We start from the raw sequence: 20720 nt of genomic DNA, 5'->3' as shown, positions 1-20720 counted from the left end.
GAAATTCATACCTGACGTACCATTGAAAAATATTTTAGGTCATTCAAATGCGTTTAAATACGCTAGTCACTCTGTTGACCAGGTAGAACAATTAATAATTCAAAATGAAGCTGAACTGAACAGAGACCATAAAATTGATCATTTGAAATTCCTTTCCTACCTGGGAATAACAATTATGGTAGTCATGATGTTATTAATCTGTTGTTTCTGTAGAAAGTGTAACTTGTAGAAAAGGGTCTTGGACGATGACTGTTGTGGCAGAATCTGTATACGCCAAACGGTCATAAATCAAAGAGAACTCAAATCATCAGATGAAAATATAACAGATAGATTTCTTGACCAGGAGACTCGCAGTCACAGCCTGCGATCGCTCCCAGCTGCAACAAGCCTTGAGATGACAGAATTGGATCCAGTACCAATGGTAAGCACCCACTCAGGGGTGCGTAAGACTTATAAACGTAGATGGTAGATTTATGTTTCTGTAATCTGTAGTATATATAGCCTATACTTGTGTTGGGAAACATTAAGACCTGTTTTTGCAAATGTTTCCATCTCAAGGGGGGAGGTGTTGCAAAGGTTCGCAACCCGTTGTAGTTTTAGGAACTTAGTCTGATGTCTGGGGTCATGCCCTCTACTAAAATTTATAGCACGTCAAGAGGTTGACCTGCTTCCACAAAAAAAAAATGTTATATCTACCCCTGCCATTTTCATAAATTAGTGGAGTCCTGGAGTGTTTCGTCTGGGACCTATCCTTCAACAACCGCTGGTGTAACTTGATCTGCGTGAGGGTTCATGTCTCGAGACATTGGGCTGCAAGCTTAGTTTAGATTATGTTTTAAGAACAAGAGAGAAGTTGAAGGGAGCATTTTGTCTGGGTTGGGGCTAGGAGAAGGCTGGCCAGGCTTACGTCCGCCAGCGCTTGTATGTAATATACACAGTCTCAGTAAATCCTCTATAATCTGTAGCGAGTATTTGCTCTTTATGGTTGGAATACACGCTCAGGCAGCCAACTGACAATCATCATCACTGAGTTATTACGCTACCGCTCGGCCAACGTAATTCAGTCGACCAGCCAACATCTTGGGTCACGACAACACATCCTTTTTGAATCAGTGTGGAGAGCGGCGTCAAGTTGAGTGGCTGGGTTTATTGTTGGTGAACGTATTTCCATTGTTGTGTTTCCGTGAGTTTGCGGTTTTGCGATGGCTGACCTGAGAGAGTAGCGTGTCTGTATAAAGTTTTGTTTCAAACTTAGGAAAATCCGCTGCAGACACGCACCAAATGTTGAAGCAAGACTTTGGTGACAACAGTTTAGGCCAGACACAAACTTACGACTGGTATAAGCGTTTTAAAAATAGCCAAACATTGACTGATGATGACGATCGTTCGGGACGGACATCAAATGGCACCACGCCAGAAAATGTCGCGAAAGTTGGGGATCTGATCCTGCAAGATCGTAGACTGACCATCCAAGCCCTCTGTTACACTTTGGGACTAAGTTATGATACATGTCAACGAATTTTGTCAGAGGAACTGAACATGAGGATTGCGGCGAAGTTTGTGCCACGACTGCTGCAAAATGAACAGAAGCAGCTTGGAAGTCTGCAGGGAACTTCAGCAGCAGCTTCAAGAGGATCCAAACTTTCTTTCGAAGGTTGTCACTGGTGACGAAAGTTGGGTTTATGACTACGACCCTGAAAGTAAGCAACAATCATCGCAATGGAAGAGCACTTCTTCACCTCGGCCAAAAAAACTCGACAAGTCATGAGCAACATTAAGTCCATGTTGATCTGTTATATATATATAAGGGATTGTTCATAAGGAGTTCGTCCATCCTGGTCAGACAGTCAATAAAAGAGTTGCATCGCGATGTTCTAAGGCGTTTGAGGGAGAACATGAGGAGAAACCGTCCAGAGAAGTGGCGCACGAACTTCTGGGTACTCCACCATGACAACGCACGACCGCATACGGCTTACATTGTGCAGGAATTTTGGCTGCAAACAAGATGGCAGTTGTTCTCCACCCACCGTACTCGCCAGACTTAGCTCCTTGCGACTTCTTTCTCTTCCCCAAAATGAAAATCAAGTTGAAGGTGTGAAGATTTGATACAGTTGAGGAAATTCAAGCGGAAACGCAGATGGTCCTAAACACGCTAACAAAGAAAGACTTCCAGGATGCAATTGAAAAGTGGCAGAAACGCTGGGATCGGTGTATGCGCTCCCAAGGGGACTACTTTGAAGGTGATGGTGCAGAGTAAGATCTAGGTAAGATGTAATAGTTTTTATTATTATACTAGCGGTACCCGTCCACGCGTTGCTGTGGCTCAGTCTTGTTAAGTTCGTAGACATCTTTATTCTAGGCCGCAAGAATAGCTCGTTTCAAAGCGGAATGAACAGTTCTTCCACCTGGTAGCAATGTCGCTGCTATTCCGGACGACGCAAGAGCTAATGCTATGTCATTCAGTCAGCCAATTGTGAATCTTATATTGGGTTCCTTCTGGCGCATCTAAGAAGATTTCTGCAACCCCGTTATTGACAGTTTGCAATATTTGATCGTAAATACCTTTTGCTCAAGCCTTAGCTAAGGAATATTTGATTGCACGTACGACAAAAGATCACCCATGTTGTAATTTTGTTCACGACGCAATTCTACATTGAACGAAGCAGCAGCAGATCGATTGGGTGATGGCATTCCCAATTGATCGAGATCTTTGTTCGGGATTTCTAAGCACAAATCTTCAATCATTATCAACGGCGGTTAATTTCATACTGCTACTTGTCGAAGCTGGGCTATTTGTACCTCGGCAGTTGCTATACATTGCACTCTGTTGTCTGTCACCGGGGAAACGCTGCTTTGTTGATTCCTACGCAACGACCCATTATTGCGTTGTCTCTGTGGGAACGCTCCGTGTATTCGTCGTAACCGTGGAGAATCGATGTTCTCGACACAACGGCTCGCCGTTGGGATTACAGTATCGCTATTGTTACTTCCTAGACAACGGCCAACTCTTGGGGCTACAATACCGCTATTGTCGCTACCTATGCAACGGTCTGTTCTAGCGTTACTATGGAAGTGACTCCTGGATTCCGAACATGTGACATATTTTTACCTGCTACAGGTGTGACACCCTCGTATTCGAATGCAACGTTATGTCAGAATTTCAAAGCAATCGGTAAAGAACTTTCGTGGATTTAAGATCTTGAACAAACGAAGATTTACACTTGTATTTATATAGATTGACATTTTTTATGATTTTAACATCATAAAGTATTAAAATACATTTTTAGCGAGTGACATATTCTTGATGTCTTTTAAATTGTTGCATTATTTACGTGTACTTTGATAATAAAAATATGTCGCGTGTTACCTATGTAACGTTGTTGTGATCACGTATCGTCTATTCAGTGCAACAAATAACTTCCACGTACGTATCGGATTCAGCGAATAAGTTATTGAACGCTCACTTTTACACCAGCGAGTACAATTATTATCACGTCCAGTATCGCCCGAAAAACTCTTCGGAGCTGGACTATTGTAACCTGCTTTCGGACGCAATAGAGGGCATTTTCGCCCAGGGTTCGATGTCACATGTTCTTTGCTCGTTGCCGCAGAAATGCATTATTTCCGCTGTTTCAGCAGTTCGTTGCCACGGTTATACCTAGGCAACGATCTGCTGGTATTCGATGGACGACGTTTAACACGTTAAAGTATATTAATATTGAGTACAATTAATTTTTTTGACAACCAACCGATCTGTCACAGGTGTGACATCTATATAATAGGTATATAAAACGCGCGTATTCGAATGCAACGTTGTGTCAAAATTTCGAAGCAGTCGGTGAAGAACTTTCGGAGATATTCGAGGGCTAACAAACGAACATTTACATTTTTATTTATATAGACTAGCTGTATCCGGCCACGCATTGCTGTGGCTCAGTCTAATGAAATCGACACAACCTCTGTTGTCTATAACCTGGGAAACGCTGCCAGAGTCGAATCCAAAACTCTTGAGTTCAAACTCAGGATCTCTGCTGTGATTTCACTCGGAATCTCTTGTGATACTTGTGACCTCGTGATACTCGAGACACTCGTGATTCTGAACAGTCGCCGGAGGTACACTCTCTTAGAGATATAGCCAGAATTCGGACGGGATAGGGAATACCTTATCGAAGAGTTAGTTTCATCTGTTGCTTAGGAAATGCTAGCACAGAACACCTTGTAGAAGTGTTTGGTTTCATCCGTTGTTACGAAACGGAACCTCTTATCCTCTCATCTCCGGGGAAATGCGTTTGTTGTTTCAGCAATTCCTATGCAATGGCCCACTCTTATTGCGTTTCCATGGACGTATACTTTCCGGTTTCATCCGTTGTTACGCAACGGAACCTCTTATCCTTTAATCTCCGGGGAAACGCGTTTGTTGTTTCGGCAATCCCTATGCAACTGTTACTGCGTTTCCATGGAAGTATACTTTCCGGATTCACGCGTGGCCGGGTGCAGCTAGTACGTATGCAGCGTTGTGTCAAAATTTCGAAGGAATCGGTGAAGAACGTTCGGAGATATTCGAGGGCTAAGAAACGAACATTTACAATTTTATTTATATAGACTAGCTGTACCGGGCCACGCGTTGCTGTGGCTCAGTCTAACGAAATATTTCAATTCAAACGCAGATCAATCGACACAGCTCAATCCCACCGCCAATTGCACTGAAAAATAAGGAAAAGAGTTAAGAAAACGAAATGAAAAACAGTGAAAAATAAACTATACTCACGAAATGAACGCTATGGTAAACGACACAGCCCAATTCCAACGCAATGTCACACGAAATAATTAAATCGAAACTGTATATTCGGCCGTAGCTATCCCAAGACTGACTCCTTCGGCGGTTACTTCCAGACTCTCTTCTGTATCCCTCTGCATCTGCCCTGAGACTGACTGCTTCTTGTCCAAGCTGGACTATTTATACCTCAGCGGATGCTAAAAATGAGCCTTCTGTTGTCTATCACCGGGGAAACGCTGCCAGAGTCGAATTCGAAACTCTGGGTGAAAACTCAGGATCTCTGCTGTGATTTCACTCGGAATCTCGTGTGATACTTGTGACCTCGTGATACTCGAGACACTCGTGATACTGAACAGTCGCCGGAGCTACACTCTCTTATACATATAGCCAGCGTTCGGACGGGATAGGGAATACCTTATCGAAGAGTTAGTTTCATCTGTTGCTTAGGAAATATTAGCACAGAATACTTTGTAGAAGTGTTTGGTTTCATCCGTCGTTACGCAACGGAACCTCTTCTCTCATCTCCGGGGAAATGCCTTTGTTGTTTCGGCAATTCCTATGCAATGGCCCACTGTTATTGTGTTTCCATGGAAGTATACTTTCCGGTTTCATCCGTTGTTACGCAACTTAACCTCTTATCCTTTAATCTCCGGGGAAACGCGTTTGTTGTTTCGGCAATTCCTATGCAAATGTTATTGCGTTTCCATGTAAGTATACTTTCCGGATTCACGCGTGGCCGGGTACAGCTTGTAGGTATATAAAAACTCGCGCATTCGAATGCAACGTTGTGTCAACATTTCGAAGCAATCGGTGAAGAACTTTCGGAGATTTTCGAAGGCTAACAAACGAACATTTACATTTTTATTTATACAGAGTTCGGGAACTTTTGGATTGCACCACATATATTGCGACATGTCCTCCATCACAATATGAAACCGCTCCAGGACATATCTTGTTAAATGGCCTTCACGGATACGAGGGGAAGGAAGGTCGACCGGAGTTCAGAGCGAACCCCCCCCCCAATTTGCAGACGCTCTGAATTGGCCAGTGATTATGTGTGTGAACCTCCCATTCGTCCTAGCGACCAGGAGAGCCAAAAATTCCTCATCTGTAACAAGACCCAAATCGTAGACTTCGCTTGCCAGGATAAGGAACTTAAGATCTCCCTCCGGTTCCGCATCGGACAAAAGCGGGATGCCCTTCACCAGATCGGTGACCACCCTTGCCCTTGATTTAATCTGAGAGAATGTAAGATGGCCCTGCCCACTACTAACTCTACTATCACTACCCTCCCCTGTGTGCATGGCCAGTTCAGACTTATCTGCCTTCTGAGGAGGTAAGTAGGTCTCCAAAACTTTCCATTTTTCCTTCACAGGTTTACGTAACTCGTCTAAAGTGCCCTACACTGGAGCACTCAACTCCACCGCCAATCTCTCGGCCTCTTCTCTCGAAAGATCATGAATCCATTTCAGCGGCATGATGAATGCATGTAACCCACAAATCATAAGTATTGGATTCCACACTTATATAACCAACAAGCAAATCCCTGCACAATTCTGCACAAAGTAATACAATTACGCAAATTCTAATTTAAGAAACACCAAGAACCGCGCTCTGCTACCATCTATCTTCTTTCCTCTCTTGTGTGAACCGTTTCATACCCGGAGTGGAACCAGACCGGATTTCGGGAGAGAGGAGGAGGAGTTCATTTACCTGTTGTGGATTACACGCTCGCTAACCGTTCGGGGCCGGTTATTACTAACACAATCAAATAGGCAGCGACACGGCGTACTGGGTTTCTTACAATGGCTATAATGTAATAACGTAAAACCAGAATACATTCAACAACAACAAAAAAGATAATATAAAGATGAATAACTGAACAAAAAAATATATCAGCTGCAAATATAAAGAAATACATAACAAGAAAACCATGACATAACTCCGGCCATCCAGACCAACGAAACCATAAGGGGCATTGCCCATTACGCTCACCAGAAATAATAATAATAATAAAAATACTCACAGGAAGCCAATATTTCCAGATATATATGTATTTAGCCCCATTTCTTCGCCATTCCTCCATGACTTGGCAAAAGGGCCCTTCCCTGGGACTAATTTCGCTGTCTTATCGAAACAAGATAGACGCACATTACAGAAACCAAACACGAATTTATAACAGCAGAGATAACTGCCCTGCCCAACAGCCACCCAGGGGAAAAGAGAAGATCGTCTCATGTTCGGAAGACTGGAAAAGGTGAAGGGGGGACCTCGCATGGCTAAACGTCATGCAAGGAACTTAAACGGAAAAATAGGAACATTGGCTCTGCCGGACAACAGGACCACGACGCCCTCCACGGGGCAAACCCTTTGAATCGTCTTAGGACGGTTCACAGCATCGTCGACCTGGTGTTCTGGATTCTGTATACCACGTCAGTTATCCGGGTGACTACCTTGTAAGTGCCTTCCCACGAGGAATGAAGTTTCGATGTTTTCTCTTTCCTGCAGGCTGGGCGATAGAGCAAAACTCTGTTGCCCTCATGGTAACCTTGCGGAGTTGGCCACTTTATCATACCTAGTTTACATCTGGGCACTGGCGAGCTTCAGGTGTTGTCGGGCATAATTGTGGATATTTTCTAGATGATCCACTATCTATATTGCATAATCGGTTGTGGTTAGTTCAGTTGTCTTGGGGTACTCCAAAAAGGAGATCGCAAGGCAGTCGGAGTTCTCGTCCAAACACTAGGCTAGCGTGGATCAGACCCACAGTGTCGTGAGTGGATGCCCTGTAAGCTATTCGAAAGAGAGGTAACCTCTCATCCCAGTCCCTCTGGTGGGATCCGACGACCTTCCGCAAGTGCTCCTCGATGGTCTTAATGTAGCGTTCCACCATGCCGTCCGACTGTGGGTGAGGGGGCGTGTTGCGCGTCTTGCTCACTCCCAGGCATTGCAAATCTTCTTGTAGCAGGTGAGACTCGAATTACGGCCTTGGTCACTATGCAACTCCCGAGGTATACCGAAGCGGCAGAAGAAATTGGCAACCAGAACTTCCGACTCCTCCTGTTTGGGAATTGCGTATGCTTCCGGCCACTTGGTAAAGTAGTCCATAGCAATCAGTAGGTATCGGTTCCCTTGGTCGCTTCGTGGGAAGGGCCTTGCTATATCAATGGCTACTCTCTTGAAAGGAGCCCCGATATTACACGTATACTGGTGCATTTGTGCATGATTCGTGTTGCGCGGTCCGCGGCTGGCTGCACATATGTCACACTATCTTCACCATTACTCAATATCTGGCTCTTGGAGCCAGTAATCTCTGCCGAACCCTATTCAGGGTTTTGTTAACACCCAAATGACCTCCTGCAGGTCCACCATGTAGTTCGATCAGCACGTCCTTCACCCTGCTTCAAGTAATAATTATCAGTTCCACTCTAGTATGCCGTTTATCACATCCAGGCGAATTCCACTTAGCCCAGTAGCTTTTGTTCATGGGACTCCGATCCGCGATATCTTTTCACTCCGGTCTTCCGGTTTCTACTTCCCGTAGAATAGGCCCTATGTCTGGGTCGTATAGCTGTTTTAGGGCAACCGGGTCCCAGCCGGCTGCTGGTAGGATTTCAATAGCGTGTATTAGCTTTACATCTGCCTGCGTCACGACTTTGTGGCTGTTAGTATATTGCTCTTGGCAGGGTTGTTTTGAAAGGGCGTCGGAGTGGTGTTTCCGGCAATAAATCTACACACAGATTCACCATATATATACTCTCTTCAGTAGAATATTTCCTTAGAAACTAACAATCCATCAGTTACTCAAGAAATTATTCTCCTTGTATAGAACCCGAAAGTTCACAACATGCCGCGACTAGTCCCTATCTGGAGCCAGAAGATAACAGTTCACGATCTCCTCCTTTATTATTTAAAATCCGTTTTAATATCCTCATTTATAGGTCTTTTTAGTGGTCTTCCCCTTCTGCTTTACCGACCAAATTTCTTTATCCGTGTCACGTCTCAAACTGCACACCACGTTCCTTATCTCTCATCTTTATTGGTATTGTCACATGCTAGTGGCTAGACACTGGGTCTGCATGGATTATTAACTTATTTCGATGTTCCATATTTGTAACCACAGATAATTATAACAGTTTAACTGTTGCCTAGCAGTGGACATATTCTCTGGCTTCACTATTCCGGCTTTCAGGTGTAATGTCACAACATGACCATACTTATATGAACGACGTTTCTTCACAGATTATTCGTATTAAAGCTAAAATGTGTTATTTTGTTCCTCTTATGACACCTGATGGTATATATTTTTACAGGTGTACCTGGCCCTGTTTCAGCCCCTGAAAGTGACACGTCATCAGTTCAAGAAAGTGCTCAACTGTATGAAGATAATCAGGCAGCTGAAGTACCAGGAGGTATATGCTCAGGAAAAGGTCACTAAAGTGGACAGCCTATCTCTCGTCCTCTCGGGGAAGTAAGTACAAGAGATATATATCTTCTGGATTAGAGTCATGAGGCGGTCTTGAAAGGAGACTGAATAGAAACTGGCCTGAAGTGATTGCTAAAAATTAAGAATAAAATAAATCCTTTGCTATACCTAATCGATTGGCTTTATAGCCTGTAATGCAATGTAGCGGGCGCCAATTCTTATGATTGTTTTATTGTTCCTTCTGTTTCATGCTCATATCAAAGCTTTTACCTTTCAATTTCTTTGTTGTACTGGCCGTCAGTAACGTTGAATTGTAGTTGTATAGACTGTTAGATGTCATTTTAGATGGTGACTGCTTCTCAACAGATAATGTAATATGCCTTTAACATAATATTCTGGGCAGTGTGTGCACTGGCTGTTCTAATTCATTCATTCATCAGTAATCTGTCAGACGACAGGTCCACAGCCTCTTCCAAAACAGTTTCTCCACTTAATGCGATCTTCTGTTTTTGGAAAGAGACTATCCAGGAAAAGTAATAATGTGGTCGTTTTTCCATTTGCTTTCCACATCGCAGTACAACAGCCATTCAAACCACTCTGGTCACGCCTGTTGCTATACGAACTTGAACCATCTTGAGCATCATTTTCTCTGTGCTTCAAGTCGCCGCTGATGACGCTGCTTCCGGCATCAGTTTTCGGTGTCTCTCTTCGTCTGATGCCTACCCTTTGACCTGTCCAGCAAGGGAGGCCCTGCCAGTAGCTACGCTACCGCTGGTATAGTTCTCAGGGTCCTTGGCATACTCAAACACCCTCACCACGATAAGGTGGAGACACCTGTTCTAATTATCAGATTAAATTTGGCTAGAGGGAGTTTGCTCACGGTTGTCGTTATGCATTTATAAACATTGAAAGTAGTTGAAGTGGTTTTGATTCGGAAGAAACTAAAAACTTTATCACCCCCCCCCCCTTTAGATAAACACACTTTGCTTTGAGAATATGGCTTACTGTAATTTAATATTTTACTAGCACATGTCACTTGATTTTGTATACCTACAGTTCACCTCCATTACTTTGGCAGGTGCACACTATTTACTTACGATTTTTTAGGCTCTCTAAGTTGAGCCACAAGTAATAATCTTCATCAGTAATGTAATACTGATTATCCAGCAATCATGTATGATGTACTTATTCTTTTTAATTACAATTTGTACCTGTAACAACTATAATTTAAACCTATCCTTATTCCTGTTGCTCCCACTTGGAGCATAGGGCATCCGTGGAACCCTTCTTTTCACTTGAGTTTCTTGATCTTAGACAGTCGCTAGGACTCCTTGGATTGGGGATCAGCCCGTCTCAATGCTGCTGCCTATACACAAACACATTGTAAAGGCAGACAGACATTCATGTCTTGAGTGGGATTTGAACCAACGATTCCAGTGTTCAAGAGAGCCGAAACATTTCATGCATTAGACCGCACGGCCACTGCGTCTCGTGTGTTTCATACAAAGTTAAGATGTGAGACTCATAAGATCCGTTTCCCACGACACATCTTGATGTGATCATAGTAGCTCAGACACGACTGGTTAAACAGTACCTCTCGCCAATATTTTGGCTATAGTATCTGGGCTGTGGTTGGTTTATAAATATGTACATGAAAGTGTACTGCCATTCCGATTACATACGCGTTATTGCACTTATTCCTGCCAAACGTCAGTCAAAATGTTGTAAATTGTCAATGTCCATAGGCCATTTGTAACCTTTGGCAGCCTGGAATGCGGAAAGTGATGAAAATTGAAGGGGCTGTACCGTACCGTATCCAGCATGCGTTAACTTTGTATCCGGCAGAACATAGTCCCCCACAATGTTGCGTAGGTTTTGGAAATCGCAAGTCAAAAATATAAATATGCTATGCAGCACATGGGCTGCATCGCGACAGATATTTAGTTGCTGGTTTTGAAAGGAGGAAAATTGCGAAATAACGTTGCAGCTTTAAGTAAGAAGGAACATTGCGGAATACAAGATGAATTTGTATCCAGACATACAAGCATCGCGATGTGAGCATTGGTGAAATATTGACCGTGCAGTCAGTTGGAGGCAACTAGATGCACAGATCGGAATGCGAGACAGATATGACAGTACTGGTATCACAATGACGAGATCAAAGGATAGTTCCGAGCCAGCATTTGATAACTGTCAGCTTTTAGATGGCATATGAATATGCTCAAAGCTTATTTAGCCGTGAACACTGCTAAGTTAGCAGCTTTGGGTTATTCAGACAAATGAATGAACTATATGAGTATTAACAGTGAGTGTGCCACGTAATGAGGATATAGTTGTATGAAAAGTAAGGGCTCTGGCTAGGCACAGCACGCATTAGCAGAGCTGTGGATATTGTTTATACTTCTACTTGCATCCTGGAATCTAATCACGTTCTCGGTGCCCGAACGGTACCGTAGAGCATAAGGTCTGATGTAGACCTGAGGTGGGAAAGGGAAATTACCAAAAAATGAATTTCGGTAGAATTTAACCCAAGGCTGGACACCAAAGAATGAGTATATTTACATCCGTCGACACAACAGTTTCTTATTTCAGTAGAACTTAGCCCAAGGTTGGACACCAAAGATTGAGTATATTTACATCTGTCAACACAGTTTCTTATTTCCAAAGAACTTAGCCCAAGGTTGAACACCAAAGGCTGAATATATTTACATCCTTCAACACAACAGTTTCTTATTTCAGTAGAACTTAGCTCGGGGTTGGACACCAAAGATTGAGTATATTTGCATCTGTCAACACAACAATTTCTTATTTCAGTAGAACTTAGCCCAAGGTTGAACACCAAAAACTGAATATATTTACATTTCTCAACACAGTTTCTTATTTCAGTATAACTTAGACCAAGTTTGAACACCAAAGTCTGAATATATTTACATCTGTCAACACAGTTTCTTATTTCAGTAGAATGTGGCGCAAGGTTGAATACCGAAAATTAAATATATTGTAATGTGTTTCGTTACTGAAACTTGTTGGTATTGTGTGTAAGTTGAATCCCACTTCTGACACCAAATGTAATGTGTTTTGTTACTGAAACTTCTTGGTAACGTGTAAAAGTCCAGTCGCACTTCTGACACCAAATGTAATGTATTTAGTCACTGAAGACGCCGTTCATATTGTTAATCGGTTTATTTAACAACCTACAAGTCTCGGCTACAATTAATTACGACACTGTTGAGGGGTTTCAGACTTTATATCCCTATTCGCAATAATCTCTTCACTCTGTCCTCAGTAGTCTACACATATTCACAATACGGGAGCTATTTGTGTCACTGTGTTACACACTCCAAGTTACTTCTCAGTTATGACAAAATATCACCGATTATCACACGTGTCCGGTTCTTCTTTCCGCGACTGCTGCTAGATTCCAACTGTGTTGCTCTGGCTCACACACTAACACTCGCTTACTGCTCAGCCGGCTTCTTATTCTGTTCGCTGTTGCCTGTTGCCCATGTTAACAGCGGCGTTGCGTGCTTCGTCACAGTAGGAAGCGGTGCCACGTAGCTGTCGGGGGGGGGGGAGCGGAGTGCTTACTCACCTGCTGCGTCACCATGGCCAGAGCTGCCACGTCACTGGGGGCAAGAGGGGGTCACAATATTTATGTTCATCAACACAACAGTTTCTTATTTCAGTAGAACTTAGCCCAGGGTTGAACACCAAAGATTGAATATGTTTACATCCATCAACACAACAATTTCTTATATCAGTAGAACTTAGCCCAAGGTTGAACACCAAAGATCGAAAACATTTACACCCATCAATACAACAGTTTCTTGTTTCAGTAAATCTTAGCTCAAGGATGGACACCAACGGTTGAATGTATGTACATCTGTCAACACAATTTCATATTTCAGTAGAACTGAGCCCAAGGTTGGAAACCAAAAACGGAATATATTTACATCTGTCAACACAATTTCTTATTTCAGCAGAACTTTGCCTAAGGTTGGACACCAAAGATTGAGTGTATTTGCATCCGTCAACACAACAATTTCTTATTTCAGTAAAAGTTATCCCATGGTTGGGAACCAAAGATTGAGTATACTACCACAGTCAATAAATTCGTGGACTCCCCGCAAAGCGTTGTACGGGAATTTACTGCCAGTATGTTTCAGCAATATTTTCGACCTTTGGCAGTCTTTCATAGCGGCTGACGGCAAATATTTTGAGGGCCAATGTGAATCTACATAAGTGTTTGTGAATACTTTGTAATATGATGCGATTAGAATCACATTCCACGAACTTAATGACTCTACCACATATTTACATCTGTCAACAGAACAATATTGTAACGTGTCGGCAAACCCGAGGAGTAACTTCTATGGAAACGCTACAATAGACCGTTACAGAGGAGACAACAATTGCTCCATGGTAATTCTAACAGGAGTCTCCATGGTTATAACGGAGGGTTCGTTGCCTAACAGCGGGCAAGGTTATGGATAGCCCAGCTTCAGGAAAACAGTGCGTCTCGGAATAGCATTCGAAGAAGTCAGTCGTGGAACAGCCTTCGGAGAAGAAGCTTCGGAATATCCGTCTGGGTCCAGTATCGCCGAGAAATTGTGTAGGCTAACAATTGTAAAGCATGTGATTGTGTAAGTGCGAAGAACAATAAATGTTCTACTGAATTTGAGACCGGCGTGAATCTATTTGTAGCGTGACACACAAACACGCTACATTGGTGTCAGAAGTGTTATGAACTTAAACACGCCACTAACAAATTGTTGTGAATCAAGTATCTTACTGCTACAAAATGGAGATGCAGCAGACGATAGAACTTCTACTGAAAGAGATTAGGACAAACCAAGAAAAAGCAGATGCCGATAGGAAGGCCGACAAAGAAGAAATGGAGGCAAACCAGGCCAAGACGGAGGCCAACAGAAAAGCTGACCAGGCCAAGGCGGAAGCCAGACACGCAGAGCTGATGGCCGATTGGAGGACTACCCACGAGAAGATTGAGCCCCACTCAGAACCGATGCAGTCCGGACTGGAGCATCGAGAAGTCCCAGTAGAAGACGCCACGAGAATACCGGTCGGAGAACCGAAGAAACGGCATAGGGACCACAAGCTGGCCGCGGAACGCCGCCGCCAGAAAGTGAAGAATTCAGCAGGGGAAAATCGTGGGCCCCACAAGGAATTGGCCGCCGCCCGAGTGACAACACGCCGTGCGGAAGTGGCACGGCAGGCAGAAAACAGAAGGACATCCCGTTGCGCGACAGTGGCACGACGTTGGAGAAACGACTTCAAGAAGGAAACTCCCAAGGGAACCTTCGGATGCCTGCGGAAGAAATTGGCCGTCGACCACGGAAGAACGATACGCCGGGCGATTGTGGAAAACCTCAAGACAGACATCCTCAGGAACACCACCCAGAAAAAGTGTGGACCCCACGAGAGGTTGGGATTCGCCAGCGAGGGGACGACCTTCCGTGTCAGAGTAGCACGGCGTAACAGGATCCCCAGAAAGAACTGGGTAAGGGACAACATACCGGGAGGAAACGCGAGAGGATACATGCCCGGAAGAGACAACGGGGGCAACCGCAATAGAGTAAGGGGAATAGGGATAGAGCCCCATAGAAAAATCCCCAGGACATACAGGAAGACGACAGGACTAATGACCAGGAAGCGTATAGCTGGATCTCCCGTCGGCCTACGACAAGAAAACAGTTGGAAGATGTGGAGGGGCCGACCCCCTCCAAAACGAAAAAAAAGGAACGGCCCTTATGGGAGGAACCGGTAACGTAGAAGTACCGGCCTCCCCAGCAAGTGTGCATGAAGAATGAAAGTGAGGAATGAATGTGAAACGAGATTACAAATTCTGGACCACGGAAGTGCTCGAGGGTGAGCACAACCGAAGAGAGGGGCGGAGGCGGTTAGGCTGAACAGAGCACAAAAATGCCAGCAGACACCAAGGCCGAATGCAGACGCTGCCAACAAAACACCACGGCATCGAAACCGAGGGAGAACCTTTAGGCTGTTCGGGGACGAACAACCTTTAGAAGGGAGCAGTGTAACGTGTCGGCAAACCCGAGGAGTAACTTCTATGGAAACGCTACAATAGACCGTTACAGAGGAGACAACAATTGCTCCATGGTAATTCTAACAGGAGTCTCCATGGTTATAACGGAGGGTTCGTTGCCTAACAGCGGGCAAGGTTATAGATAGCCCGGCTTCAGCGAGAAGAGTGCGTCTCGGAATAGCATTCGAAGAAGTCAGTCGCGGAACAGCCTTCGGAGAAGAAGCTTTGGAATATCCGTCTGGGTCCAGTATCGCCGAGAAATTGTGTAGGCTAACAATTGTAAAGCATGTGATTGTGTAAGCGTGAAGAACAATAAATGTTCTACTGAATTCGAGACTGGCGTGAATCTATTTGTAGCGTGACACACAAACACGCTACAATATCTTGTTTCAGTAAAACTGAGCCCAAGGTTGGACACCCAAGATTGAGTATATAGATATCTGTCAACACAATTTCTTATTTAAGAAGAACTTAGCCCAAGGTTGGATACCATATATTGAATATATTTACATCCGTCAACACAATAATTTCTTATAAAAGTATACTGATTATTTACATTAAAATCGTATAAAGATGACATGTTTCGACCCTTATTGGGTTATTATCGGGTGTATTGTTTGAGTTTAGGTGCTGAACTTGCTTAATACAGATCCATATTTGGATGTGACTATATAACATGTTATATGAAGCTTGGTAACAAAACTCTTGGTATTATATATTGTTTTGGTCCAGTTATGTTAGTGGGGGTGTAGTCTAACTGGGTCCACTCGGCATGGCGGCCACTGATTGGTCTATTGTAGCCTGCCCCGGGTGATTGTGATGATGCAGAATTTGGTGAATGAAAATTGGCAAGGGAAACCGAAGTACTCAGAGAAAACCTGCCCCAGCGCCACTTTGTCCACCACAAATCCCACTTGACACGACCCGGGATCGAACCCGGGACGCCACTGGGGGAAGCCAGCGACTAACCACTTGAGCTACGGTGCAGCCTTGTCCAGTTATGTTGGTATTATATATAATTAGTGCCTTGTTTTCAAGATTTCAATGTAAGTCTATATTTCTGTAATAAATTGTTATGTCGATGGATGTAAAAATACTCAATGTACATGACCCACAACAGCATGTAACACACGAAGACCACAGATTAATGTTCAGTATAAAAAAAATCTGTTCAGGAGCGATTCCTGGAGATCACCATTCTAAAGACTCACTTGACGGCTATTACCAGTGAATAAGTACAATCGAAACCTTGACAGCAATTGTCTGTGACCAGGGCTCGATGACAACTCACCCAAGGGCTATTACCAGGAATGAAGAAAAAAAAATCGCATTATAGAGCTGTTAGCAGCGACCGAGATGCAATGAAAATCCGCACTCTCTTTACTTTGGTTGGAGGAAATGGTTTATATATATTACAAAAATTGGACCCTCAAATTTGGAGTTGGATGGAGGGGTTAACAAAAGTCTTTTGTGCTCCCGAAATGTCAAAAAGGGCTCGGTTTGACCTAGGAGGGATGGATAATATGAGAACTGATTTGAAAGAGGCAGGATGCTTGGGTGCTGGTTGGATTTGGCTGTCTCAGGATGGGGTATAATCATGACACAGAACTTTCAGGTTCCTTTGAAGCTGTGGAATTTAACTGTTTGAGCAACTGTCATATTCTCAAGGCAAACTGTGCCACATGGCGTTGGCTGTGGCTGGCTGTGTTGTTGGTTTGATTGATTGGTTGCTTTATTGGTTGGTTGGTAGGTTGGTTGGTTGGTTTGTTGGTTGGTTGGTCGGCCGGTCGGTCGCTCGGTGTTCTTTATGTGACCTGCCAAAATGCAGTGACATGGGGCACACATACACATGATTAAGTGCACATTTTCAATGTGTAAAGCCTGATGTCTGCACAAAATAAGAATAGCACAAGTTATAAGCACATCTCTATACATATGTTTTTAGTTTAATTTTTGTAGGCTTGCTTTTGTCTGAAGAAACTTCAGGTCATGAAACAGCACTCAGACAGTTCCTTGTTTTACTCACAGCAATTGCAATTTTGGGACCAGAGCAGCAAAATTGAAATCGCTTTACCGAACTTATGCTGACATAACTGAGTAGCCAGTGATATTTCTTTCTAGTTATAGGCACTTAATTTTAAAAGAATCATTGCTTGAAAACATTGTATTTTGTATCGAGATATTTCTCTGTGTATTGGCATTCTAAGGGATATTTCAGTTTTATTTTTCATTTCATGCATCCTCTTGTGTTATAATATACAATTTCTTTATTAAAACCGTCACAACACAACTATATAAAGGTCAGTGCCAAGTTTGGCTCTGAAAATTATAAATGCTAGTCAAGCAAGTTGCATTTATAAATACATGAACACTAAGGCAGAGCCAAACTTGGCAATGACCTTGATATGGTTGTGTTGTGATGGTTTTAATAAAGAAACACAACAGGATGCATGAAATGAAAATTATAAATGGCAGTCAAGCAAGTTGCATATATAAGTACATGAACACTAAGGCAGAGCCAAACTTGGCCTTGGCATTGACCTTGATATTGTTGTGTTGTGATGGTTTTAATAAAGAAATTGAATTGTTGTATCCCAGTATTTCAGGGATACTTGGTTTCTCCGAGCGGTGAGCGATTCGATGTATGTGGTTGGGATTGGGTGGAAAAACAACAGCAAGCAATTGGATGTAACAGTGCTATATTGTTAGAATAAGAGATCCTTGATGAAGTACATAAAATTAGGTGGGCACTTTAAATATTCCCTACAATGGGTGAGGCCGCAGTCCTGCCCATCTAACCCTTGTGACAACTGGAATCTGACTCTCGTGTCTCGCCTCCACCTCCAAGCTGCAGTCTGCCCTTGTACTCCAGGCAGTCTGGGTTCTGTCCTTCACACATGTGTGGAAGGGGAGGAGACCACACACATACACCTTGTATTTGTTTAGTGTAGGCATTGGTTGCAAGCCGGTCCACAGCTTGGAAAGAATATTTAAGATGCCCAAGAAATACAAAATATAGTACACAGTTATAAAAGTACTCACACTTCCACATATGCAACACGTCCCCTCCTCATGGGAGACCAATTTACACCTTAATTTGTCTCAGAAACAAAAGACTTGGAAATATGGAGTCGGCGGGACCTGTGTAACTCCGGTTCCACGTTGGGTGCATTTATTTCTCATGATGGCACGTCTTCATGTGCCACAGCTAAGCTCTCATTGCTTCTGTGGATTTTAATATTCACTATGTTACCTGATCTATTTGCGTCTGTTATGCCTTTTATGCAATTTACCTTTCCTGTCAAAGAGTTATGCAGTTTCTGTATTGAGTACATTCCACTTAAAGAGAAGCAAACATACACCAATACAGAATAAAGAACATGGGAAGTTGTGTGTAACCTTTTCCATTCTTGTTCCACAATGATGCACTCGACTCCAGCAATCTTATGGCTTGCAATATTTAAATCATCCAAATGTGATACAATGTGTTTAGAATTTGTATTTAAATGTATGGAACTAAGATTGATCTTCATGCCTAATTCCTCACAACACTTGTACTCCAGATTCACTCCAGACATCAAGTCCTTTACTTGCATCGAACTGTTTACAGAGACAACAGAATGTGTTTGGAGCATAGCAGATTTACTGTAACCTCTGCAAGTTGTATTAATTCTTAGTTTGCCCATCCCAGTTAGTGCCACCTCGGCTGGGGTCCTGTCAGTACAGAGAATTGCAATGCTCTCACTTGTTGGGATGAAATAAATCCATTCATTTTTTTCCAGTTGTCTCCATACTGAATCAGAAAGTTCTACTGTGCAGTTCTCCCAACTTGGGGGAATACTTTCTCTAGAGTCTAGACTGCAATAGCTTAACCATACAGTTCTCATGTACTTGTGAAGATAGGAGGGCTTGATCCTGCATACACACATATACTCTTATATTTATCTCTTTACATGTATCTAACCAATACTTGTCTATCATGAAATAATATTCTCTTACTTCATCAATCCATACTATACTCCTTTGTAAATAGGACCATACAGCTCTGGAACCAACTACCTGCAGATGCTTTAGGTACTCTGTCCTGTAAACCAAGCAGTTTTAGGCAAAGGGTTAGGAAAGTGATAAATGAGGTGAAGTGAAGTTGGGGTGGAAATAATTAAAAAGAAAAAAATTGCCGTGAAGTGAAGTAAATGATATTACGCATCCATGACTGTTGGTTTCCTTTTGTTTGTGTTTTGGGTGTTGTATTTTTTTTTCTTCTCTCTCTCTGTAATTGTTGTTGTATTTGTTGCAGTTGTTTGTATTTCTCTGTAATTGTTGTAGTTGTTAATTGTATTTGGTTTGTATTCATTGTGGTAGGATGTCCTTATTGTTGTGTATTGTGTTTTGTTTGAACGTGTTGTCACTTAGTGTAATGTGTGTTACTTGTCTGTTGTGTCCTATTGTGTACTACTGCCACCGGGCTAAAACCCAATTGCAGTATAATAATAAATAATAATAAAAACGAGTTTCTAGTATCTAAGTAAAAAAACTTTGTTTGATCCAGGGGTTTTGGAATAGGAATGAGTTTATATATATCAAATTGACCCCTGTTCACCAAGGGTACGTGGATCACGTACGCTAAGACTCCATTACTTACATATACTTGTAAATTATACACTCTTAACCTTTAACAGTCGGCATTTAAACCCCCCACGACTGCGCTGCTGCCGGAGTTAATTTGACGTTGCCCTTTTAATATTGTAGACTTTCAGAAAAAACTGCATATTTTCCGTTCTATGCAGCTTAGAAATACGAACTAAAAACCGCCTGAAAGAGAATGAAATTTCCTACAATATATCTATGGCAATTTTTAAAAATAAAAATTAACTGTGATTGTTATGTCATGAAATTCAAAATATACTCTCTATTATATGTGTTATGAAATTCCAGAAGACTTACCCATAATTTTTTCTTCAAATTTGAGACGTCGTTATATCCAAAATACATTGACACTATACACCAAAATGTTTGGTCAGACTGTACACGAGTTTCAACTCGTTGCGTCGTGTAAGTTTACGCTAGTATAGATACGGCGTGCGGGAGCGCGGAAAGGCAGGGTTTGCTTCAGCGCGTTGTGAAGGTCACACAGACCTCACTTCTCATACGCTTGTTGACAATCTGGTTCAGTCTCTCGCTTAGCGAACAAACAGGAAGTTATTGTTTCTATCTGGCTGGCCGGACAGTGTTGTCAATGTTCAGTTCCAGACGACTCAATGAAAAATCATGGCTTCCCCAAAGAAACAGTCCGCCACTGACTCACAAGCTGATAATTCAGACACTCACTAAACACGTCACACTTCCTTGAGAGCTACAGAAGCAGTGATCTGCCCGCACAGAGGAATGTTGGGTCAGCTTTTCTGTGAAGAAGCTTCCACTCTGTTTGGCTGACCAAGTCACAAACAGTCTTA

At 42.8% G+C, this 20720-nt stretch overlaps 1 protein-coding gene across 1 annotated transcript in view; it reads left to right on the top strand.

Annotated features, from left to right (window-relative positions):
* The window catches only part of LOC111864945 (blood vessel epicardial substance-like), a 69980-nt gene that overhangs the window by 38121 nt on the left and 11139 nt on the right, over positions 1 to 20720 (top strand). The window contains exon 3 of the mRNA XM_023852582.2: positions 9112 to 9248. Within this exon, the coding sequence (XP_023708350.1) occupies positions 9112 to 9248 (137 nt within the window). The remainder of the gene's footprint in view (positions 1 to 9111; positions 9249 to 20720) is intronic.

This window comes from Cryptotermes secundus, unplaced genomic scaffold (genome assembly GCF_002891405.2).
Source record: "Cryptotermes secundus unplaced genomic scaffold, Csec_1.0 scaffold154, whole genome shotgun sequence".
Lineage (NCBI taxonomy): Eukaryota > Metazoa > Arthropoda > Insecta > Blattodea > Kalotermitidae > Cryptotermes > Cryptotermes secundus.
This window is presented reverse-complemented; position numbering and strand designations above follow the sequence as displayed.